The following is a 26,720-nucleotide window of genomic DNA, read 5'->3' on the forward strand; positions in this document are numbered from 1 at the left end:
GTTTCTTTTTCTGTTTAGCTCCTCCTTTTCTGGGTGGCAAAGCACACGCAATTCAAGGCTTTTACGGGAAAGGGGAAAGAAGAGTTATCAAATGGTGGTTTCAAGGTATTTTTCAATGCCTGGGCTTGCCACAGTTAAGCAAATCCATTTCCAATCCGTGTTTTGTGGAAGGGGGCTGTGATTCAGTGTCATCTCTCAAGTTGGGCAACCACTTAATGTAGAAGTGCTCCGTTGCAGCACGGTTGGGATGTCACTGAGATGCTGGTCTCATGTCTGGAGCCCACTGGAATGAGCCTCACCCCACGGGAACTGAATTCCCAAGGGGAATTACAGCTGGCGCTGCATGGCTATGGCCGCACCCCACCCGCACCCAAAATGGCTCCCGCCTCACAACGAGGCGCTGAATCCACCCGCGCCAACGGCCGCGGGTGGGGGGGGCACTCCGCGCATGCGCGCTGTGCGGGCGGGCGGGGCGGCGGCCGTTGGGCGGGCGCGAGGCCGTTGGGCGGCGCGGGGGGAGGGGGCACTTGCCGCGGCGCCGGCCCCGCGCTCGGGCAGCGGCGGGAGCGGGAGCGGGGAAGGGGAAGGGGAAGAAGGGGAAGGGTGAGCGCGGCCGAGCCCGCCGCGAGGCTGGCGGCGCCCGGGGCGGCGGCGGGAGCCCGTGGCGAGCAGCAGCCGCCGCGCCGCGGCCGCCCCTGCGAGGCTTCCCCAGGAGAGCGCGCGCCCGGAGGTTGGTGCCTGCGGTCTGTTACTGTGCGGGGTGTTGCTCTGGAAAAAGGCGGAAAATATATATATATACACGTATATACCTGTGTGTATATTATATATATATATATATATATATATATATATATATATTTTTTTTTTTTTTTTTTTCTCGTGGTTGTTGCCCATCCTGGGAATTGACATCCCCCCCTTCGGCTCTTGTCGCTGGGTGAAAACCTCATTCCGGCTGTTACCTTTGTACCTGCCGCCTTCTTTGAGGAACTGGGCTGTCCTGCAGCTGCTCCTTGCACCGTAGCTCAGCCTGTTGCACCTGGGGATAAGGTTAGGGTGTATAGTGCGGTCGTGCTGTCCCAACCCGCTCTGTATTGGTGCTTTCTCTAATCCACCCCTCACTTTTCTTCTTTCTTTTTCCTCACTGAAGTTTCTGTTTCTCATTCAGCTGATCAGTCTGACTTCCCACTGTGAATTGTCTTCCTTGTCGCTCTCCCAGCCCGCCTCCAAGTGGTGTCATATTAATTTATCCTACGTGAGTGGTATCATCCTAAGTCCTGTTAAGCTATTTCAGCTAAGTGGCCTTGCAAGACTCTTAAGAGTATTAATGGAGCCAAATTCTTAAATAAGAATTTTAATTAAGAATTTGGGCTCGTTACTTAAACAAGAAAATAGAGAAAAAGGCTCCCATGGTTCCTTTTGTGAAATTGCTCCAGAGTGCGCTCTTTTTGGGGCATACCTGCAAACCGGACTGTGTTACGGTGTACCCACCAACTCCTCTGGTCATTAGCTCTGCTGTGGAGCTGGGGTTGGCCTTGCTGCACGTGCCAGCTGGGCGGAGCGGCCGCCGGGCGCTACCGTAAGTGAAACTTGGAGCTGCAGGAGCAGGAAGCACCAGGAGCAGGAAGCACCGGGAGTGCCACGAGGAGGAGGATGGAGGCACCTCTTGCACCCCATGGTGCAGCCCCTGGGAGGTGCAAAGGGCTGCCACTTGCTTGGCATGGGCAGGGGACTTGGGCAGCAGGTGCTATGGGTCCCTATGTGTGTGTAAAAATGCCTCTCCCTCTTGTTTTGGGATGCAGGGGACAGCCGTGAAGATGCTGGAGGCCGACCTTGTTGCGAAAATGCTGCGTGCTGTTCTTCACTCCCATAAAAACGGCATTCCCCTGGCGCAGCTGCAGAATGAGTACAAGTCCCTGACTGGCGACTGCATCCCCTTCGAGCACCTGGGCTATGGCACGCTGGAGAAGTACTTGCAGAGCATCCCAGGAGTGGTCCGGCTGGAGGAGAGCAGAGCGGGAGAGGTGAGGAGGTGCGAGCCCGCGGCAGGGGTGGCCCGCTCCCCACCAAGGCGTTTCTGCAGCGTGCTGGCCTTGTCACCTCGCTGTGGCTGTTGGCGACCCAGAGCAAGGTGGGGAGAGGGAGGGTAGCCCCAGCCCTTGCTGCTTGCCTGCCCTCGGAGTGGAGCGTGGCCTGTGGCTTCCAGGGCTGCCGTGGTGCAGCATCCCAGGCGCTGCCTTGTGCAACAGGTAAGCAGGCTTGTGAGCGAGGGTGTTGCTTGCTGTGAGCTGCTATGGGCTGAGACACATCCATGGTGCCGGGGTAGGTGGCTCTGGCCAAACTGAGTCTGGTGCAGTGGAGTGTGTCCTACTGGTGCTCTGTCATGCAGCCCTTGGTGTCTCAGTTAAGCCTTGGGGGTCTAAGGGGAAGGGAGTCTTACCTTCTCCTCTCGTGCTGTGTGAGCCCTGCGGGTGCCGTGGGCTCTCAGAGCTGAGCGGAGTGCAGAGGGAAGCCATGTCCCCATGCTAGAGGCAGCACAGGGAGCAAGAAAGGGGCTTGCAGGGCATGGGGCGCTCCCGTTGGAGGAGGACATGCCAGCGAGGCACAAGGAGGGCAGCTCCTGTGGTGCTTGTGGGACGGCTGTGCAGCCAGCGCATCCATAGCATGCAGTGCTGGTGCTGCGTGCGTGCAGCTTGGGCTCCAGGCATGTGGGAAAAGAGGCTGGCGTGGGGCTGTGGAGCGTGACTCTGCTTGGGACCGAGGCGATGAGCAGAGTGTGTGTGGCTGCAGCGCTGCCGGAGATGGCAGCAGGCTGTTCTGGAAGGACACGCAGGAGAGTGGCCCTCTGTGTGAGAGAGCAAGGCGACTGCATGGAACTGGAGCTGGAGACGGACCTTGAAGCCATGGAGAGGTTATGGGTGAGGTTTTTGAACAAGCTGCATATTGCTTTTGTAGAGAGGAATAATAGGATCTGGGTGAGAATTGTGAGTAAGCTGGATGATGCTTTTGTGATAAGGAATAAAAGGATCTGAGGCCTCTTTGAGGACCACAGGAAGTGTCCTGTTAGCAGGCCCTTGTCACAGGGAGCTTAAGCCGCCCAGGTGTTTGCTGAATGTTCAAGAAAGCAGTAGAAAACAATGCAGGAAGTTTGAGTGCATGGATGATGATCTGTGGCTTTAGGTGCTTGAATTTCTGACAAGGAGGGGTGCTGTGCTGGACATGATACCCCTCTAGGTGGAAGTGAGAACAAGTGAGCAGGGAACTGTAGAGCAACTGTTTGAACATGGAGAGATGGAGTTAGGAAAGACAACATGCACATGAAGCTAAATCTGGGATGTAAGGTGCAACAAGAAAAGCTGCTGCTGGTGTATTGGCTAGCAAAGGAAACGTAGGAAAAGTATGGGATCACTGATGAATGGGAAAGGCAGCCTAGTCATAAGCGACATGGAGAAGCTAAAGGTGTGGATGTCTTTCTCTGTTTCTTAGAAAGGTTTGCCTTCAGCAATCCCAGGTCCCTGAAGTATTGGCGAGGCTGGTGGACTCGCAAGATCACCTTCCTTTATATTTGGAAGGACACTGTGATCAGAGATGTTGCCAGCAACTGGAGGGAAGCAAATGCCACTGCTGTCTTCAGGAGGGGCAAGAAAGAGGTAACCACAGGCTGGTCAGCATCACCTTGATCCCTGAGCAAATCCCCCTGGATATAATTTTCCAAACAGTTGAGGGATGTAAGTTGACTGAGCATAGTGAACCTGGCTTTATGAAAGGGAAATCATGTGTGAACAACTGGATAGGCTTCTGCAGTTTGCTGACTAGCTGAGGAGAGAGCTGCGGATGTTGTCTCTCTCAACTTCAGTAAGGCTTTGGACACTGTCTCTCATAAGCTCCTCACTGATGAAACTGAGACTACATGAGTGGAGAAGGAAGTGGTCGGAAAGCTCTTTGATTTGCTGGACTACAAGTGTAGTGAGCAGTGACCCAAAGTCCAGGTGGAGGCTAGTGATGAGCCCCCCTCCAGAGTGAGTGCAGCTTGCAGTACTGTTGAATGACCTTTGGCATGAGACAGAGTGGCTGCTCAGCAAGTTTGCAGCTGATATAAACCCAGAGTAATTTGTGCACGCAGTGATTATGCTGCCATTCAGAAGGGTATTGACAGGCTGGCAAAGTGGACTGAGAACATTCTCACCGAGTTCTCTAGAGAGAAATAACCAGTGTTGCTTCCTGGGGAGAAATATTCCCCTGCATCAGCAGAGCCTGGGGTCTAGCCTGCTGCAGAGCAGCTGACAGAATCCTGATGGGCAACGTGTTGATGAGGCATAAGTAAAGCCCTTGCAGTGAAGCCTGCTGACAGCACCCTGGGATTAGGAGAGCACAGGAAGGAGGTGAAGGGAGGTAATAATGCTCATCCCCTACTCGATACTGGTGAGACCACGTATGGAGTGCTGTGTTTAGTGCTGGGCTGACCCATGCAGAAGGTTATGGACTCAGTAGTTGAGCAAGTGTGCAGAAGGGCCATGAAAATGAGGAAGAGATTGCAGCACCTGCTATCAGAAAAAAAAAATGCTGAGAGAGCTGAAGTTTTTCGTGCTGGAGAAGAGGAGGTTCTGTGGGGGGATCTCATGGTTCTTTGGAGAGTGAGAAAGATTGAGTCAGCCTCTTCTCTGTGATTCCCCAAGACGGGACAAGAGGCAATGGGTACAAACCAAGCTACAGGAGGCCACATCTGAAGAGAGGAAGCTATCTTTCTGGTGAGGGTGGTCGAACACTGACCAAGTTTGCCAGAGGAATTCTGGAGTCTGCAGCCATGGAGGAGGTCAAAATCACTGGGCCACACCCTGAACAATCCGCTGTGGTTGGCCCTGTGTTTAGCAGAAGAGTTAGACTAGGTGATGCACAGAGGTTGCTTCCAGTGTCAGCTCTGGTGTGGCTTTTTGCATATAAGCCCTGGGCTAGTGAGGCTATGCACATAGAGGTTGCCAGTGGGTACGTTTTGTGTGCTAGTGGTGACTGTGCAACTGGTTTGTTGTCTGACTGCTAAGCAGGAACTCCTCAGATGGCAGATGAGAAGAGCCTTTCTTCTGAAGAATCTGCCAACATCTGCAGGTGCTGGGAGTGTGAGTTGAGCCAGGCAGTTGAAGATGCTGAGGCTGAGAGGAAGGTTGAGCAGAAGTGTCCTGTGGCAAGTCAAGAGTGTTGTCTTGTTCCAGGTTGTGCCATGCCGTGCCTGTAATTCTGTAGACCTTCTGGGTCAGGCTGAGAGGCCAAGCAGAGCTTTTGAGGTTTTGAGTAAGCAGTTGCTGCTGAGCAATGACTTGTGTTTTGGGTTTTTTGTTTTTTTTTTTCTTCTTCTTCTTCTGTCCTCCTATTTTTAGAAAAGCTGTCATTTCTTGAACATCTCTGCTAAATTTCAGAGGTGTCAACAAAGGCCTTCAGGAGGTCCTCTCCTGTTTTTGTGTTATAATCTCAGTGCTTGAGCTTGTTGTGAGTCTGGTGTTGCGTGCAAGGGTCTTCCCCATGCTTAAGCTTGGACATCAGCAAATGTTTGACTTTGTCTCTTTGGTACCCTGAGCAGATCACTTGCCATGCTGTTGCTTGCACCGAGACAGTGCGGATTGCTCAGCTGGTAGCCCGGCAGAGAAGTTCCAAAAGGAAAGTGGGACGACAAGTCAACTGCCAGATGAGGCTGAAGAACACAACTCCTGTCACGTTAGTAGGTAAGATGTGGCAAGCTTTGGAAGGGCTGCCCACATCAGATGGATGTGTAGTTGCTGTGGCAAAAAGTCTTTGCTTGGAGCAAGTGGTGCTGGTCACTACACGTTGTTGGACCTTCTGAAGAGTCATTGTGGCAGTGTTGCTGTTAAGATTAGGTGTACTTAGAGGCTAGCTAAGATGTGTGAGGAAGCCCTATTCAGAGGTGTACCTGAGCTGTAAATGAGGAATATTCTTGAATGAATATTCTTGAATATTCTTGAATGACAACTGGCTTCACTTGTGCCTTTGCTTTAATGGTGGGAGTACATTCAAGATTTCGATGAGCTGTATAGGTGTGTGTCTGCAGGTTTTTAGAGGGGGAACAGGAAGGACAAGGCAAGATTTGATCTCCCTGTCTTCAGTGTTCACATTGTTTTAGCAACTTTCACTGCTGTTGGGCATTACTAGTGCCTGCTGTCTGCAGCTCTGAACCTTTTCACGGCCATGGCAGTGTTCTTCCAGAGCCTCTGCGGGTGTCTTCCTTATGTTCCTATGCTTTTGTTGTGGTGGTGGTGGTGGCCAGGCCTCGTACCAGCCAAGCCCGAAACTGGTGTTTTGTCAGAGGAACCAAATAGCACTGATGTGACAACTGTGTCACGTGCCCATGGGGCATTTCACAGGTGCTAGTTTCAACTGGAGTGCATAACATAGCCTAGTGCACAGCATAGCTCGGAGGAGTCCTTCAGTATTTGAAGGATACTGCCGAATAATAGGTGTGTACAGAATAGGCAGTAGACTAGGCTGAATAGAACAGACTGCCCATGATTAGCATGGTCTCAGCAGTGCTGCTAGTCTCCCAACGAGGGATGGGAAGCAGGTGCCAGGGAAGGTATGTAGCACTTGGGAAAAGATGTGTTGAAGGTCATCATTATCAGTGGCTGTGTGCTATGCAGGAGATGGATGCTCTCCTGGTCAGCTGTGGCTGTTGGTGAGTTTTTCTGCTTCTGTTTTATCTGTCCCTCTTTTTCTTCTTACTTTTCCACAGACCAGTTTTCACAGTTAGTTGCTGTATGCCATCAGGTACGGACCCCCTAATAAATCTTTGTGCCTCTGTGACTCTGCCTCCGGCTTCCTTCTGCCCCACTGCCTTTCCATGCCTGCTCCAGCCCTAGCAGCACTGGAATATGGGAGCAGCCTGGCAGAAGGCAAGTAGGCAATTCCTGGCTGGAGCTGCATGTCCTGGGGAGGCTGGTGACGCTCCTGCCATGACCTCCTTCCCTCTTTGTTCCCGAGTGTCCCTGGGAAAATGGGGTGGCTGCCAAGGTGGCTTTTGGGAAAGGGAAGAGAAGCTGCAGCCAGTTTTGTTGTTACCCTGAAAGCAGTAGCTCTGGCAATGCAAAGAGTGTCCCTAGACAACCCACCGCTGTCTGCTTTAACTGAAGACCTTATGGCTGCTGCTGCCACCTTTTATACGGCTTGGGGCACATGTATGTCATTGATTTGCTTCTGTTTTTGAGCAAGTCCTGGCAAGCCAGGATTTGGAGGTACCTGCTGCGTGTTGGGGCTGGGAGAGGGGGTCTTCTGTGCCATCTGAGGGGCGATAGGCTCTATGCATGGTAGGGAAAGCCAGAAATTCTGAGGCATTTCGAGTTTCTCTAGAGGAGCGTCTCAGCATGATGGAGAGGGGTAATGGAAACGAGTTGAAACACAAGAAGTGCTATTTGCATGTGAGGAAGAACTTCTTTACTGTGAGGGTGATAGAACCCTGCCACAGGCTGCCCAGGAGGGTTGTGGACTCTCCTCTGGAGATGTTCCAAACCCACCTGGATACGACCCTGTGCCCCATGCTCTGGGTGTCCCTGCTGGAGCAGGGGGTTGCACTAGATGATCTCTAGAGACCCCTTCCAACCATTCTGTGATTCTGTGATCTTCCTGACTGGGGACCTTTGGAGTCTGCTGGTTGCAGAGGTTCTGCTTCTGCAATAGAACTGTTTGTATTTGCTGTTGCTCAAACCCTCCTGAGCAACACTGGCCTTTTCACCAGCTTAAAGATGGACCCTGTCCTCTTTTGGATGTCTAAAATGACCTATAGGGCTATGTCGTGCATGGTGGGATACCTCTCTTGCAGGAAGGACAGTTCCAGATTTCCACTCCTGCTGATTTGGCCCATCCCAGGGAAAGCTCAGCCATTTTCCCCACTGGTCACTGTTCAGAGCTACCGTGTTGCCTGAGGTCTGTGCTGATCAAACTTACAGTCCCATGTATCAGTCAGCAATTCAGCAGCTTCTTTGTGAAGGGCTGAGCTGTCTTATCATGAAGGGAAGTGACTGCCTTTCCCAGGCAAGCACTGCTGCTTGTGAATCTGAAATAGCAGTGTACTGTGCAGTAGGTAGTGAGTGTCTCTGCTGCTCAGAGGAATTTATCCAGCCCCCTTGTTTAGCACTGGACTGGCATATCAACTTGAACTTCAGGAGCCCTTGTTCTGTACACATTCCACTACAACCTCTCTGTGTCTCTGATATTTTCTGTCCTGAGCCTTTTGATTTTTCTTGCTCTCCAGTGACATACCAGCAGTGTGCTGTTTGTTTGGGAACCTGAATTGATGACTCATATGCTAGTTTAATGAAAATGATTGTAAACCCGTTGTTCACCATATTGCACAAAAGTTGGTCTGGTACAACAAGCAGGTAAATGGCACATAAAGGACAGTGTGGTCTGCCCCTCTGCCAGTGTTACTTGATGACTCCAGTTGTGTGGTGGAAATTTGGGAAGGACAGTTGTCCAGGAGTTGCCTCAGGAGGGTGGAGTTGAATCTTCAATCATCCTAAGAGACCTGCTGGTATTGTGTTGTCAGTGGTGGTAAAGTGCAGTGCAGAAGGTGAGTTTTAACCAGGACTTGGCTTTGGTATCTCACAGACTGCATGATTTATCACAGCTGTAACAAGACACACATCTTGTATTTCTTGCTCTGGTGCTATATGGAGATAGGAACTGTGGTTTTGCTGGTGTTTGGGTGTTGTGACATCAGGCTGTTGTGAAGACATTAAAACTTGTGTCTGAAAATGTCCTCCCTAAATCTGTTTACCAAAGTATGGATACCTAGAGGGAGCTGTGTGCTGTGCTAGAAGAGTTTGGGTTGGGTGGAGGAACCTTTTGTGCCAAGACAATGGGACAGCATTACTCACAGCTCCATCTGCAAACTCTTTAGGAAAGCCAAAAGGAACTTTGCGACAACCCAGGTTTATGAGCAGCCCAGAAGAATGCAGCAAGAGGCCTGTCCCTCGCCTGCAAAGAGTCAGAGGCATGGCCTGCGGAGTGGTGAAACCCACTGCAGAGTGTGTCCTGCCTGCCTTGTCCCCGGCTGCTGGAAGTGGAGCACCTAAGGAGATTCCCATGCAGAGGCATGTCACTGTGATAAACAGGTCAGTGCATGTGTGTGTGCGAGACACCGACTGGAGCGTGGAGAGGTGGGATTGTGGTAGGGCTCTGGAAGCGGGTAGGTGAACATTGGAGCCGTTCAATGCTCCTTCTGCCCTCTTCTGTGCATGTGCTGCTTTGGGGCTGAGGAGCAGGAAGGGCTTGGAGCTCTGCTGCTATTGGCTGATCACAAAAACATCCTGCGCAGGAGGAGCTCAAGCTGCCTGGAGGCCTTGCTGCTGCCCTTGAGCTGGGCAGGATGGGTGGAAGAGTGTGTGGGAGCAGTGCCTTGCTGGGCTGGATGGCCCTCCTTTAGCAAGAGCGAGTCCCTGTGCTTACCGGCTTTGTGTGCTGCTAACGCTTGTCATATCAGCAGTGTGCCTGGGGACGTGTGGGTGCAGAGGGTCACTCTTTGCAAAATCAATCTGCACATGGTACGGGGAGCAAGAGGGCCAACCTTGTCCTCCTTGGGTGCTGCCAGAGCCTTCCCCATGTTCCTGGCCTGCTGACCTCATCCAAACGAGTGCTCTGCCCAATGTGTTGGGCAGGGAGCCTGGTGTCACAAGTGTGGCACCAGGCACCCGGAGCGCGCCGGGTGCCAACGGTGCCTTGGGCCGTTGTGCTGGGCCAGCAGGGCCCGCGGCTCTGCTCTGTGCAGCCCTAATCCGCCCGGCTCAGGTGGCTGCTGCTGTCCCGTCTCTTCTCTTTGTGCGGCCTCCCCGGCCACGATTGTGTCGCTAATCCCGGGCTCAGGCTGCGGTCCCGAGCAAGGGGCAGCCTAATCCTGCGGCGGAGCCTCTTGTTGTGGCACTCACGGGCGGGCACGGAAAGGGCGAGAGCCTTTGGTGCTGCCAGCCGGCACCAGCGTTGCATGTGAGCATGAGAAAAGCCCAGAGGTGCACACATCTCTCTCCCTGTTCTGTGCCACAGGTGCTTGGTGGAATTTCCTGTTTCTCTTCATTTGTCTTTGGCAGGGTGGCTTCTCTGAAAGGCCTCGTGCCATGTCCTGGACTAGCAGAGCAAAACACTTATCTTGACTCTGTTAGGTAGGTTTGTGCAAGACCCAAAAGCCTGCAGCAATGGTTAAAAACTTAACTAGGTGAGTCACTGCTTTCATTGGGCGCCAAGCAACCTTGCAGCTTCTGGTGCTCTTCTTGGAGTTTCTCCTGCATGTTGCCCTCGGCTTGTTTCAGGGAGCAGTGTCGCGCTTTGATTTCTGGGGCTGAGGCACCCATGATCAGTCGCACTTGGTCCTGTTAGCAGGATGCTGCTGTGGAAGTGTTTACATTGTAGGGGACCATCCTATGTCCCTGTCCTGACCAGGGATGCTGTACAATTTCCCTGGGAATATTTCCCTGGAAACATTTCCCAGGCCAGCCACTTCCTAGCCTTATAGCAAAGCCTATGTGTGCTGTCCCAGCTGCCTTTGGGTTCTCCTGCTGCTGTTTGTCTTGGGAGGGCCTCCTCACACTTCGGTGCTGCTTGGTGCTCAGCCAGCCGTGCAGGCTCTGCAGCAAGTTTGCAGGCACCAGCGTTCGGAGCATGCTTGCCTCCTCTGTCGTGGCCTTCCAAGCTCAGTGGTGCCTTGCTGTGAAGGGACAGACTGTTTCTTCTACGTGCCCTGTTACAGGAGGATGGGGAGATGCTGAGGGTACCTGCAGTCAGGCCAGGGCTCCCTACTCTGATGCCTTCCTGGCTTTGCAGGCAGCATTCCATGGCCTGAGAGACTGCCTCTTCTATAGGCAGTTGCCTGTCTTTTCACAACTACTGCCTTTATCCTAAGCCTTTTTCCTCACAAAAATCTTGCTGGCAGGCTCAACAAGAAACCCCATGTTGATCTGTCTTGCTGCTGCTTATGAATTTGTCTTCCAAGTTAGGACAGTGTCAGTTGTGATCATTTGCAAAGACCAACTAGAAGTATGTGAAATGCATTTTATGTTACTCTATACCACACCATTGCATGCCATCTGCACGTGGAGTGCTGTGTCCAGCTCTGGGCTCACAACAATGAGAGACCTGTCCCTACTGGAGAGGGTCCAGGGCAGGGACTGGAGAGGGTCCAGGGCAGGGCGACCAAGACGGGGAGGGCCCTGGAGCATGTCTCCTGTGAGCAGAAGATGGGGGAGCTGGGACTGCTCGACCTGGAAAAAAGAGGTCTGGGAGGGATCTTACCAGTGTGTACAAACACCCGAAAGGAAGGTGTCAAGGGGAGGGCGTCCGATTCTTGTCAGTGGCAGCCAGCGACAGGAGAAGAGGGAACTGGCACAGACGGAACCCGGGGAAGTTCTGCCTGAACCTGAGCAAAATCCTGTCGAGCACGAGAGAGGCCGAGCTGTGGGGCGGGCTGTGCAGGGAGGCTGTGGGGTGTGGAGGCCGAGCTGTGGGGCGGGCTGTGCGGGGAGGCTGTGGGGTGTGGAGGCCGAGGTGTGGGGCAGGCTGTGCGGGGAGGCTGTGGGGTCTCCCTGGCTGCAGATGTTCAGAACCCCCTGGACACGATGCTGTGCAGGGCGCTCGAGGTGACCCTGCTTGGGCAGGGGCTGCGCTGCGTGGTCTCCAGAGGCCCCTTCCCACCTCAGCTGCTCTGTGATTCATACCATTTTAAACCGTACCATACTGTTTTATACCATTCCAATGCATTTTACACCACTGCATTGCACCTTGACCCCTTTCATTTCATTTTATAACCTGCCATTGCATTTTATACTCTAACATTATATACCTTTCCATTTCATTTTAGGCCACTCTGTTGCATTTTACGTCCTTTCATTTTACAGCATTGCAATTTTAATTTTTCTATTCCATTTTATGCCAATTTATTTTATAGGATTTTATTTTGCTTATGCCGTTTTGTGTTAGACCCCTGCTCTCTTCCATTCCATTTTCTAGCCTTCCATTCAATTTTAGCTTTTGATTTTATAACATTCTATTTTGTATGATTGCGTTCACTTTTTAACAATTCAATTCCATACTTTTTTGTACCATACTAGTCCATTTGATAATATGCCATTTCATCCAAATCCCTTTTATGCTCTTTCATTCCAGTTTATACTTTTTGTATAACTTTGTATTTTATACTATGCCCTTTTGTACCCTTCCTTTCCATTTTGTACTCTTTTTTTTTTTATACCTTTCGCTTCTGTTATATTCCCTTCCTTTTCATTCTGATGCATTTTATACTGTTCCATTTTCTTCCACTCAAATCTGTTTTATACCATTCCATTTTCTTTTTATGCAATTGCATTCCTTTTTATACTATTCCACTTTATACCACTTTATGGCATTCAATTTTATTTCCTTCAGTTCCCATCTGTACCCTTCCCTTCTGTACTCTATCCAACATTCCATTTTATACTCTTCCGTTTTATACCCTTCCATTCCTTTTTATACCATTCCATTCTATTCTATATTTCTTTTTGTAATTTCATATTATCATTTTGCATAGTTTCATTTAGTACCACTTTTTTGTATAATTTCATGGTTTCATATCAGTTCATTTTGTATAATTTCCTTTCACACCGTATAAAATCATACCACATCATTTAATAATATTTAGTATCATATGATTAAATATAATATATAATTTCATATATTTCATATTCCGTATCCTTTTATATCATATCATTTATATCATAATTACTTTTCATATATTCTAACACTTAATTTTGTCATGATATATCGTTTTATTTGATCTTGTATAATCATTTTACAACAGTATTTCATATCAAATCTTAAGTAATTTAATTTCACATAACTCATTTCATATAATTTCATATCTTTTCATTTCATATAATTTCATGTATTTATACATTTTTCTAGTTGATTTATGAAATAGTTTTATATTTTTCTTGTATCATTTTGGATCATTCTGTGTAATTTAATTTTATATCCTTTTAAGTCTTTTCATTTTATATCATTCCGTTTCATTTAGTTTCATGCCATTTTATATCTTTTCATTAAATATGATTTCATTTCCTATAATTAAATTTAATGTCATATCATTTTATATCATATTTTAGCACATCTATTTTATATCATATAACACCATTTCATGTCATTTACTGTCATATCATTTCATATTTTCATTCAATATATTTTTTTATATTTCATTATTTAGCACTTTGTATCTTTTCATATATCATAGAATCATAATGGTTGGAAAAGAACTTTAGGACCATAAAGTCCCACCCCATACATCCCATCACCACCATACATCATTTCATAGAATATTCAAGCTTGGAAGGGACCTCTAGAGCTCATCCAGTCCAGCCCCTGCTCCAGCAGGGACACCCAGAGCACGGGGCACAGGGCGGCATCCAGGCGGGTTGGGAAGATCTCCAGAGCAGGAGACTCCACAGCCTCCCTGGGCAGCCTGTGCCAGGGCTCGGGCACCCTCACAGCCAAGAAGTTCCTCCTCACATGGAGACGGAACCTCCTGTGCTCCAGCTTATGCCCATTACCCCTTGTCCTGTCGCTGGCCACCAATGAAAACAGCTCGTCCCCTTCCTCCCTGCATTCTCCCTTCCTGAACAGTATGAATTTCATACTCCTTTGATATCATTTTAATTTTGTCTTTTTCATATCACATATCATAGCACATATTTTTTATCCTATATCTTATTTCAGATTGGTTAATGGTGTCAATATAATCTCATTTTATATCATTTTATATAATTTCATATAATTTGTTTCATCATTTCATTTTGCATAATATATACAATTTAATAACGTATCTATTCATGTCATATAGAAGTTCTTAATATGTCATTTTATATCATATATATCATTTTATAGCACTTCATATCACATTTCATGTATTATTTGTTTATTATTATTATTTATCTTTTTGTATGATTTTATATTGTTTCATTGCTTTTCATGTAATTTCACATCATTTAATGTACCATAGCTTATTATGTCATTTTATATAATTGCATTTCACTTTATCATATATAGTTTTATATGATAGCATTTCAAATAATTTCACATAGCATATAATTTCATATATAATATTATATGTCTGTATTTTTCAAATAATACTGTTATAGCCTTGTATATCATAGATTTTTATATAACTTTGTATCAGTTAATTTTATATAATTAATTTTATATAATTTTATGTTTTCAAATACCTTGATTTTGTATGATTTCATATAATTTTGTTACATATTGTTTCACATAATTTCGTATCATTTTATATCTTGTGTCATTTTGTATCTTACCATTTTATACTTTAGCTATTGTTTTTTCTTTGTTTTAATCCTGTCAGCAAATGGAGTGGTATTTTGAATGTAGGAGTCTCAGAATATCGGGAGGGCCTATATAGGTGTTTGCCTGCCAGCAGGTTGTCCTCGTGCCATTGTGTGCCTTCCCACACGATGTGCCTCATTCTGTGCATGTTGCTGTGGACCTGCAGGGCCACAGAAGGCGGCACAGACCTTGCTCGTAACGTGAGTGTCAGCAACCTTCAGTCGTGCAAAGTGGCAGTGTGGGTAAGAACGGGCTGAGCTGCTCAGTAGCGCCTGTTGGAGCAGGAGCAGCACTGGCAACCGCTGCTGCTGGCGTTGCCTTCCAGCCATGGGCAGAACTGCTCTGGCTGGTGTGAGCCTTGCCGAGGTCAGTACACGTGTGCCTTCCCTCTGCAGCAGTGCGCCGTGCGGGGCAGTGCGCCCAGCTGTTCGGCTGTGTCTGCGCAGGTGTTCCTCACGTGCCATCCTGCAGATGTTGGCTCCTGCTGCTGGGAGTGCTCTACAGCAGCTGGGGAATGCAGGGCCTTCCACAGATAAGAGATTTCCATGTCTGTGTGCTGAGAGAACGTTGTTGGCCCTGCTGCTCTCTAACTCCATCCGTCCCAGGCCATCGTTAGAGAAATAAAATATTCACTAGAGTCCATATCAACACGCAGCATGTCACAGGATTCTTTTTGCTTTGTAGGGCTTGGAGCTTGACCATAGCACCTGCTCAGTGCCATGGGAAGCAGCAGGAGGCTCAGGAAGATACCCCGTGATGTCTCTGAGTAGGGAGGAGATCCGAAATTAAATTTGCTTTCATGTGTCTCAGCACGTGGGCAACATCAGTTCCAGGGCTACTTTCTAACATTCCAGAAGACATGGTGAGAGAGGGTGACAGCTGCCCTTCTCTCTCCTCAGTAATATTCTTAGGTTAAGAGGGGAGGTGACTTGCAGTTGGATTATCCACATCACTCAAAGTGTGACTTTTAGTGGTGCTTATATTGTGTGGTAGTGCTGAGGGAGAGTATGGTGCTGATCCCCACGGCGAGGTTGCAGAAACACAATAGTTTCTGAGCTGACTAAGTACGTGAGTTGACCACGTACTTACGTACGTGGTCAAAGTGTTCTTGGAGTCTGTTTCCCTTGAGGGACCTGTCTGGTACCATATGTGTTCAGCTTGGAATTGTGCACTGTGGTAAATATATGTACGGAGAGATGCTTGAAGGAGAAAGGGATGAGGCTTTTCTTGTTGTGGCTGTCCAGGCAGACCTTACATCCCTTCTATGAAGGCTATTGTGCTGCCCCATTGCAGGAGACCCTTAGTTGTGCCTGGAAGGTTGAAGGATTTCTGTGATGCTGCCAGCAGGCTGCAGAACCTCTTCACACGCACTGTGAGCATGGGGTGTGAATGGGTAAGTGAAACCCAGCAGTGGATGTGCTGCTCTTGGTCCTCCTGCGGTTGGAATGAGTGACTTTCACTTTAGTCTTGTAGCACGTAGATTTCCCAGATGTGTTTACATTTGACCCACTGCTAAGCACTACTAGGGCATCCTCTGTGGCTTCGGGAAGATGCTGTCCTGGACTGTCAGTGCCTTGTACCGTTTTGAAGGACAGAAGTATTATTTCTGGTTTGAGGGCCACCTCACTGCTGAAGAGTTATGCCCTGTTAGGGGGATAGCAGAAAAGCAGCGGAGAAGGGATCCTATCAAATCTGTAGGATGCTACTTTAGTTGTGATTTGAGGCCATTTTCCTGTTTGTGGTTGTGTTGTGTCAGTATGAATAAATGCAGGGCTGTATTAATGGTGTGCATGTCTTGGGTTCCTGTTGCTGTTGACACTAAACGCAGTGCAATGCTTGACTGCTGTCCTGACACCAGTATGTGCAAAACACTAAAGTGTTTAGTAATGGTAAAAAGTTCACCACTTATCCGGGACCAGGTGAAGCTGGAAAAATCCTTCTTCCTCCAGCTAGATGTATGTGGAATGTATTTTAAGTATAGATCTTCCAAGCAAATGGAATGGTATTTAGAGCTTAGGACCTGAATCAAAGCAGTTTTCTTTTTTCTTTCAGACCTGAGAAGAGACTGACTATTCCACCACGTTTTCAGAAGGAGCTGCAGGTTCACCTATCCAGAAAATCTTCTGTGGATCTGAATGGTAAATTTGCTTGGGAAGAGATTTTTTTGTCCATATTGCTGGTGTCGTATTAGATGTTCTACTAAATAGAATACAGCTCAACTCAATTTGAACGAAGATTGTTTTGAGTGAGAACCAAATTCTGTGAATGAGCTTTCTTACTCTGAGGTCTTTGCTCCTGGGGAAACTTACATAGCTGCTTGTCTGTCTCTATCAGTCTTTAAGAGAAATTCTTGTGCAGTAAATGTCAAAAATAATTTTATAGAGAGCACGAGTAGGAGGGATTGTGCTTAACTTGACTGGTAGGGTCAGTGACTGTGATCTGATCACGAATGGTGAAATCCATCCTGATTTTCAGGAGCAAGTTGTTAAATGAATGCAAGCGCACAAACCTACTTCTGCAGAAGACCTGCCTGTTTGCTTCCCATAGGTTAAGCACTCAACAGCTTGTCAAATGATGCCGCTTCTTTTGAGCCTGGCTGAGCTGTGAAACTACAGGTCTGTTAGCAAATACATTTCTCTGTGAAGAGAAAGGAGTAGTGATGAGGGAGCAGATGAACTAGTGTTGTGAAACTCCCATTCGCCTTTCTCCAGCATGAATTGTGTGAAAGTCGCATGGACAGTTACTGTGTCCTTCCTTGCTTTGTTGGGGAGGTTTTTTGGAGGCCAGTAGCACAAGGCAATCAACTAAATCTGTGGTAGGATTTACACTTCTCTCTGAACTGAGAAAAATATTCTCTGATGTTTTGCTGCAGCTTTGCTCTTGTGCTTCTACTCAATGAGGCTATGTTGTGTAACTCTCTAACTCTTTTGATATTGCCTTCATGTAGCCCCTCAGCATCAGAGGGGTGAAGATGAGCTTTCCTCATCTCTTTAGGTGTTTGAGGTAGCATAACTGAAGGTTTTGGTGTTTCTGCATTGTCTGCCAGGATCATTTCTGAGAAAACACTAACAACCTCTGATGAAAATATCAGTGATGGTGAAAACACAGCTGGAGATCAACAGCTTGCCTAAATGTATGATGCCTCTGTGCCTCAATAAGAGGCTTTTGAAAAGGATCTGCAGTGCAGAATGAAAACAGTGTTTTAGACCTGGTGTTATACTATCAGCTCTCATGTTTCACTTTTTGACATGTGTGCCTTCAAATGTCTTTCTCTCTGCTGTTGGAATGGCTGTTTCCTTCAAGACTCTCTTTGTGTTTAAACAGATAACTTGAATGCGTCTGTTCAGGAGACACATAGCGGCTCTTCTGCTCCTCACACCAGTGAAGTTCAAAGTCGCGTTAAGGAGATTCTGACAAAGTACAGCAATGGCATCTGGCTGTCAAAAATGCCTCAGATTTACCAGCAAATGTACCACGAGGAACTTAGCACAGCTGTGCTCCGTCACCTGGAATATTGGCCTCATGTGTGCACAGTAAGTATTTAATGTCTTGTCTTGTTTTGGTTTGGTTTTTTTTGTTTTGTGGAAGATATCAATAATGTTCCGATTCCTGAGTGTTTGGTTACCATATGTTGTTTTAGGTACTCTTACATTTTCTTTCAGAATTTGTAGCAGTGGCAAATTGAAACAATGCCTTTAAAACAACACCCAAAAAATCCTTTTGGCCAAGATGGCTTTGCTTTGGGGGAGAAGAGTTGGCTTCTGTGGCCTACTGGAGTGAATGCTCAGTACTGCCAAACTACCACCTTTGTCTAACTCCAAAATTGATGGTTCCACCATGTGCTGATGACCCTTCCCCTTTATGTCTTTTTTTTTTTTTCCTGCCTTGGTTTGATGCTTTTCAATGTTGGTGGGTGTTTTCCTCTTGAATCTGTAAGCTATCAGCAATCCTGATCTTAGCATTCTTAGGTCTGGCTGTCACTTTATCTCTGTGTAGGGTCTGTGGGCTTTTCCACAGCTCTCTCACATCAATCAGTCAAGGTTACAGAACTGTGCTCTGTGTATTAGGGTTGTGATGCATTAGTATTTATTAATATTAAGAATATTAAGTTATAATGCTGGAGGGGAAAGGGACTGTAGCTCAGGCCTTCCTGCCTCCTGGTGAGAGCTGTTACTTTTTTGATAATCAGAGGCATCCTCTTCACCTTCGGGGGTCTAGTGTCAGGCTGGAGATTGGCTTACATCTGTCTCCTGTGAGTTGCCTTCACAGTTGCGTAAAGGGTGATCAGTCACAAAGCTTTTACCTTCAGTCCAGTCTTTTTCTTGTCACCGTGGTCCATACTGCTTTACACCAATGCTTTGTTTGCATAACATTCATTATTAACAAACACTTTTAACTTGATGAGTATTTGTCAATTCAAGACACCAGGAATACTGAAGCAGTGAGGTTCCTCACCTACCTGAAGTGACTTGGAAAAAAAAAAAAAACCTTTTTTTTGTAATTCAAGTTTTTATATTATTTCACTGATATTAAATACTTACTCTTTGGAGATAGCAATTGTTTATCCATTTCTTGCATGTAACAAGTGAAGAAATTCATTTTTAGCATCAATATGCAATCACTGAACCTGAAAGTATACAGCATGTATTGTACAACAGCAACCAAACCCTCTAGTTCCCTTGTCATAAGACTGCAGTCAGTCTTATTGCAGAGAACTGTTAACAAGTTTCTTAAGTTATGTAGCCTGCCTATTATCAAATCTACCATATATTGTATATATGTGATATAGGGAGAAGCGTATATATACATGTGTATGTAAAGCGTGTACGCATATATATATGTATATAAATGTTATTCTCGTTAGTTTTATTCTTGTGATCTGCAAATAAGCAGCTCTTTGGGTCCTGTGAAATGCCCTAGGGCAGGCTTAACTCTTTAGTATTAGTAAAAATGATTCCATTTCTAAACTACTTGGGCCTTGTGTGGTATGTAAATAGAGAGGGTTTGCTGGCCTCAAAAAAGCAGGAAAAATGTGTGGTGTTTCTCTCAGCATCTCCTTAAAGAGCCAGCACATACTGTAATTGAATACATGATGATAAAATTAGTAGCTTAATTACAAACCAGGAAACAATAAACTCTGTAACATTTTTTTTTCAATGTCACTAAATTAATCACTTCAGGCCTTTGCCGTGGACAACATCAATTGTAAACCACATAGCTAGAATTTCCTCTGGAAGGAAGGATTTTACTTTTAGAAAATGGTGATTTCTATATTCAAGTTACAACCACTAGTAACAAATTTTCCAACTTAGAGAGCTGAAGTCCCCATAAAGTATCATAAATTACAAGCTGAGAGGCTTACTTTCAGACCCCGTTTTTCCATAGTCTGGAGGGGAAAAAAAAATCTACTTCTGATCATTCATCCAACTTTTCTTTTTTTCTTCTAGAATCTTACACCTTCCTATTTTGATGGATTTCTATTGTCCTTCTCACACCTTTTCTCACAACTTCATAATTTCCTCTAGAATCCTGAGTCAGTTATGTAGCTTTGTTTGGGCTTAGCCTTGGATACTTGGGTTTGAATTACCTGGAATCCTTACCTGAATAACTGAGAAAGTACAATATGGAAGTGTCTAGAGAGAAGGGGTTACAGGCTTTAAAGAAAAAAAAATCTTTATTTCTGAAAGTCAAAAATGACTGAAAATTAACAGTAAATGCATATTTAGTTTTTGTAGCATACCATGGTTCCTTTTTGCAGTTAAAGGGCAGTTATAAACTACCTTAGTGAATGCTCTAAAGGGCTTTCCATTTGCTTAGATCTTTCATCTTGATGAACTTCCCTGGGAGCCACTGAGGTTGGTTATGGAGATCCAGGAGAAAATTCAGTTCCTACATTTCTTATCAGAACTTTTACTTGAATTTCAAAAGTTCTTTCCCTGAAGTTTTTAGAGTAATATAGCAATTCTAAGGATAATGGGAAAGGTCCTACCATGAATATAGAACTGGATAAAAGTTTGGGAGTAAAGTTTATAGTTTATTAGTTTATATAGACAGGAAATGATGAAGATATGGGCTGTAAGATAAGTGACCTGGAGAAGGGAAAAACAGACTCCAATCATCTTCATCGATTCAGAAGCAACTTAGCCTACTCCCTGAGACCATGAAGCATCAGTTATGAATTATTTAATTCCAAAATACTTATAGACCTCAGTTCTGAAATATCTGAAGTGGAAGATGTGTCACTACACTTACCCTGTCTCTGCTTTCCTAGACTTCTGCTGTTGCTGCTGTCAAACAATATCAGACAATGAAAATTTTGTTTTGATCCCATACAGTTCTATTATGCTGATTCAAGCCTATTTAGTCATAATTTCACGTCTGATTCTTTCAAGAACAGGGTTGGTGCTGGCTTTTTTATGATAGTGGCTTTTTTTTTATTGTTTGGACATCAAACCAAGAAGATAATAGCAAAATATCAGTCTCCCTGAGATGCTTGCAGGATGAAGCTGTCTTCTGTCATCCTGCATAACCTTTCTTGCCAAAGTCTCTCTTGCAGTTGGAAGACAGAGCAGATAGTGGCAGCAATATTTAACTGACAGAGAGGATGACTTTTTCTCTTGTCATGGCTTTTAACTGTGACAATAGCTGTCTTAGTTTTTATGTCTTTCCACAAGCTTCTTTAGGAGCTTGTGGAAAAATAACCTCAGTGTTATGAATTATGCTGTGTATTTTTAAAACAAATATCTACTTTTTCTTATGCTGTTGGCCCCCGCTACTTACTGTGTAATGATCTGTTGTCATCAGATGTCAGTTTAAACTCTAGTTATGAAGCTTCCTCAGTTTCTTGTCTTCAGTCTTTTTTAATAAGCCTATGCATAAAAAAAAGTGCAATATCTGAGCGCATTCTTCAGTGGGCTTATTAACTTTGATGTTGAGTTCATGCATATGCTTCTCAGACTGGCTTACTTAGAATAAGTTGGAGATTTTGTCCAGAAGGAGATAACTTATTATTCTTTGCTTTGCTGATCTAACTTCCAGCATGGTGCTAGGCAGAGCTTCCTGCAGGAAAATTTTGGATAAAAGAAAGAAGAGAGTTAGGGAATGGGATTTTTTTTTTTTTTTTAATCAACTGAACCTACCGTCTTATTAAGCCTTTGACTTTGCTTCCAAGGAACATTCACAACTTTTATAAACTTCATGTGATGAGAAAAATTCCAAGGACTAAATAATGACAGAGAAGAGGAAAAAAAAACTTCTTCTAAGTTTGTCCCTGGGCTGTGTCTTCTCCCCAAGTGAACCTGATACTGTGTCCTACTTGGTCTGGCAGCTGAATGCTTGCTGAGCTGTTCAGAATTAATTGCACAAGTCAGCTCGGAGGAGAGGGGGGTTTCCATAGGAACCACTTGTATTCCTTGGGCTGCTTTAGTGCTCTCAGGCTTTAATTCCTGGGAAGGCATTTCTATACCGTGATTCAGCAGTGTGATACAAAAGGCATCATTCTCAAAGAAATCGATTTGAGATGCTGTAATACACAGTGTGTGTTTAAAAGCTGAGGCTGGCTTTGAATTTGGAGCATAGGCTGAAGAGAGATTGTGGCTGGGAGCACGAATGACTGGCAGGCTGCAGTATTTTACACTACCTCTGCCTGCCGGCTCCTGCATATGACTGCTAATACTGCTACCTGATGCTATGTCCTTTTCTTTGCCTTACTCACTCAAGAGTTCAGTCCTTGCTCTGACACTTCAGGTGGCCTTTTAGTGGATGCTAAACACTGAGCTACCGATTACTGAGCATGGAGTCATGGCACAAGTGTTGTGGCTAGACATCCATTGTGTGCTGTGTATATGCCACCAAGCAAAATACAGTTTGTATCTGCCTACAATGATTTTTTGCTCTCTCAGAACAAAAGGAAGTATAGAAACAGACCTAGGTATGGCATGTGTTTCAATGCTACAGTTAAATATGGAAGCAATGAGAACTAGAAGTAAGCTTCAGAGTCATTGCAGCATCTGAAATGTGTTATAACAGGCCTGAGATTTAGGAGGGAAAATCTTAGGTGATGGTAACTGAAATTCAAAACTGAACCAGTTCATCAAACACAGCATAATGATGTGTGGTTTGGTTGAAGTCCTGTGGGACTAGGCCCTGAAAATGCTGCAGTAGATCTCAGGGATATATACGGTGCCTAGTTGATAAAAGGCTTCACAACCTTGTAAGGGAAGTTGCTGCTGATCCTGATTTCTAAAGAGTTTCTAATGTGTGAGAATTTCTAATGAGTGAGAAGTTACCACTCTTTCTATGGAGAAGGAAATACTATTTGTGCAGAAAGTATCAGGTGTTTGCTTGCTGCTTTTTCTAGTATTACAGTGTGAAGCACATGAACTGTCACTCTGAGTTGGCTGCCTTAAATAGGAATGGTAGTAATCTGTCAGAAAAGAAAAACAGTAGGGTAAGGAAGACAGATTTTTTTTTTCCGTACAATAGCTGTTTCTGGCAATGAAAAGATTCTGCCAGACAGAGTTATGAACGCAAGATAATACTGGTGAAGTCCTTGCTCCTTACTGCTCCTTGCTGCTTAGAGCTGCAGCTTGCTAGTGACCAGAACTTCATGCATTGTAGAGGAAAATGAGGTGGAGATAAGAGCAGTGTTTGCACTAAAACACTGCCTTTGGGTGCCTGTGAGCAAGATGTGTGTATTTGCAGTCTTTGACATGTATGCCCTGGTTGTCAGCTGGTGTACTGTGCTCTTAAAGTCTCTTCCAGTCTTCAAAAAAGGCAAGAAGGAGGACCCAAGGAACTACAGGCCGGTGAGCCTCACCTCCATCCCCGGKAAAGTGATGGAGCAGCTCATCCTGGCTGTTCTCTCCAGACACATGAAGCAGAAGAAGGTGCTCAGGAGTAGCCAGCATGGATTCACCAAGGGGAAATCCTGCTTGACTAACCTGATCACCTTCTACGAAGGAATATCTAGCTGGATAGATGAGGGCAGAGCGGTGGATGTCATCTATCTGGATTTGAGCAAGGCTTTTGACACTGTCCCTCACAGCATCCTCCTGGGCAAGCTCCAAAGGTGTGGGATAGATGTGTGGACGGGGAGGTGGATTAGGAATTGGCTCGATGGCAGGGTGCAGAGAGTGGTTGTCAATGGTGCGGAGTCCAGCTGGAGGCCTGTACTTAGTGGTGTCCCCCAGGGGTCAGTTCTCGGTCCGGTCCTGTTCAACTTATTCATTAACGACCTGGATGAAGGGCTGGAGTGCTCCCTCAGCAAGTTTGCCGACGATACCAAACTGGGTGGAGTAGCTGATAGCCCTGAGGGCTGTGCTGCCATCCAGAGGGACCTGGACAGACTGGAGGACTGGGCGGCGAGAAACCTCATGAGGTTCAACAGGGGCAAGTGCAGGGTCCTGCCCTTGGGGAGGAATAACCCTGAACACCAGTACAGATTAGGGGTGGACCTACTGGAGAGCAGCCCCGCAGAGAGGGACCTGGGTGTCATGGTGGACGACAAGTTGACCATGAGGCAGCAGTGTGCCCTGGTGGCCAAGAAGGCCAACGGGATCCTGGGGTGCATTAAGAAGAGCGTCTCCAGCAGGTCGAGGGAGGTGATCATCCCCCTCTACTCAGCCCTGGTGAGGCCACATCTGGAGACTGTGTCCAGTTCTGGGCTCCCCAGTACAAGAGGGATGTGGAGCTGCTGGAGAGAGTCCAGTGCAGGGCTACCAGGATGATCAGGGGCCTGGAACATCTGCCCTGTGAGCAAAGGCTGAGGGAGCTGGGCCTGTTCAGCCTGGAGAAGAGGAGGCTGAGGGGGGACCTGATCAGCGTGTATAAATACCTCAAGGGAGGCAGTGAGGAGGAGGGGGCGGCCTCTTTTCAGTGGTGAGCAGGGATAGGACTAGAGGAAATGGCTTCAAACTGAAGCATCGGAAGTTCCACAGGAACTTAAGRAARCAYTTYTTSACWGTGAGGGTGACARAGCMCTGGAACAGGCTGCCCAGRGAGGTTGTGGAGTCTCCTTCTTTGGAGATCTTTAAAACCCACTTGGACGCAGCCCTGTGCCACGTGCTCTAGGTGACCCTGCGTGAGCAGGGGGGTTGGACTCCATGACCTCTGAGGTCCCTTCCAACCTTCGGCATTCTATGATTCTATGATTCTATGATTAAACATGATCTGAGTGACTCTGTGAGTCACATTTCTGATGAATTAGTCTCTCTGAATTAGTACAAAGATTCTGATTGTTGTATCTAAGAAACTTCTTTAAAGACGTGTATAATTAATCATCTTCTGCAGCTGATAGAAACACCCCTCCATCTCTCCGTATGTAAAAAGAAAGGGACTGACTCTTCCCCTTTATTTTGCTTAGCTTACTCGGTTCATTGGTTTGCAGCATCAGTTTTTATTCTGGAAGTTTTTTAAATTTGAAGCTCCATTAATTATTTTGGGATCCTGATTTTGTTTTTTCAGAGCTGCCTGTGTAATTTTGCTTGTTCTTGCTGTTGCTCAGGTCCAGGACAAACATGCCTTTTTATTTCTTCAGTGTAGTATGGTTTTAACCTGTTTGGTCTTAAACAGTCAGTGTTGCCCTGGCAGTACATTCCGATAGGCTTTGTCCCTGCTCTCTAATGGACAGATCCCAGCAGGTATGTTGTACTTGCAAAGCAGGCCTGCATTTACAACCAGCACGATCCTGACAAATGTACGGACCGTCCTGAAAACCAGGATGAGGTCTGTCCTAAAGACAGGGTAGCTGATACAAAGTTGGTTGCTCAAGCAAAACTAATTACAATTAAAAGAGTCTACCCTGTGAGGCAAATTTGAAGGTCTCTTGACTGTAACAGTGACTGGAAGAGTCTGTTGCATCATGGCTGTTAGCTTAAGTGCAAGGAGTAGCCACCTAAGGACATCCATCTGAGCCTGCTTACTGAAGTAAGCTGAAATAGCTTACTGAAATAGCAATGTTTTCCTGCCTCCCAATGGCTGACACAGCATCCTGTCAGCATCCAGTCTCTTCAAAAGAGAGATTTGATGTCTATAAAACCCTGGAGCTATTATTGGAGTTAAGAAGCTTAAAGGGCACTAAGGGTCTCCTCTCTCCACTCTACTGCCAGTCTCCAGGGTGTGAGGTTTACAAGTCCCATCAACTAAAACTCATTCATCCTTTTTGCAGCACCAATTTAAAAAGTGTAGACCAAGAGAAAAGATGTATAAATGTACACTCTTGCTTCTAGCTCTTTCAGGATAATCTACCATACATCCTAACACAGTCTATTCATACAGTTTGTGGCGTTAGTAATCTCAAGTATTCTATGGAGCTGAAGGAGTAGTAATTTTCTTAGCTTGTATTTTAAACAAATCTCTCAATCTTGTGTACCACAGTTTTGGATATTCTTTATCTGCCAAGGAGTGTGTATTGATATCCTCTGGGCTACTTTACAGTTTTTCGAGGAGAGTATACAGGGAAGTTATCCCTTGCAAGTATTTAATAACTTTAAACAAACTCTTATTATTGGTGGTGGTTGAAGAGGCACAGTAAGGTATCTGCTACCAGTTGCTTCTACAGGTGCTTCTTCTGGTGAAGGAAGAATGTCATTTTGTATTGTTAATGGTCTTGTAATTGAAAATATCCTTGATAGCTTCTATGGATTACTGCTGTAGTGACTTTTGCAGCGTCTCCTGAGTAGCGACAGAGGACATAGAAGAGGTCATGGTACTCAGTGCCTTGTCTGTCTTGGTTTCTAGTCCCTCAGACCTTCTGGGTACTTAGGAGCACAGTTTCCAGGAGTGAAGCTTTACCTGCAGTTAATAAAGATCAAATTGGGAAGAACTGAAGCCGATTGAGTTTGGGAGCTGGGGGTGCTGACTGATGTCACTGCAGAGCTGTTCACTTCTCCTGCAGTGTGAGAAGTGCAGCATGCTGGGGAATCTAGTTCTTGAGGCGTGGAAAAAAAAAAACACATGCTTCCAGCCCTGGGAAGATTCAAGGGCGCAACTTCTTCAGAAGCATGTGAAGGACAAGGGAGTTGAGAAAGACTGACAGGTATTTGCTAAGGACGGCTCATATCTGATCAGTCGGACTGCCTTCTCTGAAGCGATGGGCAGTGTCGATGAGAGCAGTGCACTGCTTCCTTGATACAGCCTCTTTATAAAGGCTTTCACATGTTTTCTCATAGTCTCTTTTGCATCTAAACACTGCATGTGGATTTGAGCAGGTGGAGTGGGAAACTGGCCAAACTACTCCTACTATGAGGTCCAGTGTGCTGTTGCGTAGGGGCATGTCTCAAGGGTTGAGGCTGAGGCCAATCTGCTTAACGTCTTTCTTAATAAAGTGAATGAGGGAAGTCTGGGGTGATATCACATTGGGATGACTG

The 26,720-nt window shown here is 46.1% G+C and overlaps 1 protein-coding gene across 1 annotated transcript in view; it reads left to right on the forward strand.

Annotated features, from left to right (window-relative positions):
- The first annotated feature begins 715 nt into the window (after positions 1-715).
- TDRD7 (tudor domain containing 7) overlaps positions 716-26,720 on the forward strand; it is a 44,749-nt gene continuing 18,744 nt past the window's right edge. The window contains exons 1-6 of the mRNA XM_026041274.1: positions 716-730; positions 1,800-2,021; positions 5,570-5,711; positions 8,897-9,110; positions 16,405-16,490; positions 17,677-17,885. Coding sequence (XP_025897059.1) covers positions 1,815-2,021; positions 5,570-5,711; positions 8,897-9,110; positions 16,405-16,490; positions 17,677-17,885 — 858 coding nt within the window. The 5' untranslated portion in view covers positions 716-730; positions 1,800-1,814. The remainder of the gene's footprint in view (positions 731-1,799; positions 2,022-5,569; positions 5,712-8,896; positions 9,111-16,404; positions 16,491-17,676; positions 17,886-26,720) is intronic.

Source organism: Nothoprocta perdicaria, unplaced genomic scaffold (genome assembly GCF_003342845.1).
Source record: "Nothoprocta perdicaria isolate Ctin4 unplaced genomic scaffold, notPer1 scaffold_280, whole genome shotgun sequence".
Classification (NCBI taxonomy): Eukaryota; Metazoa; Chordata; class Aves; order Tinamiformes; family Tinamidae; genus Nothoprocta; species Nothoprocta perdicaria.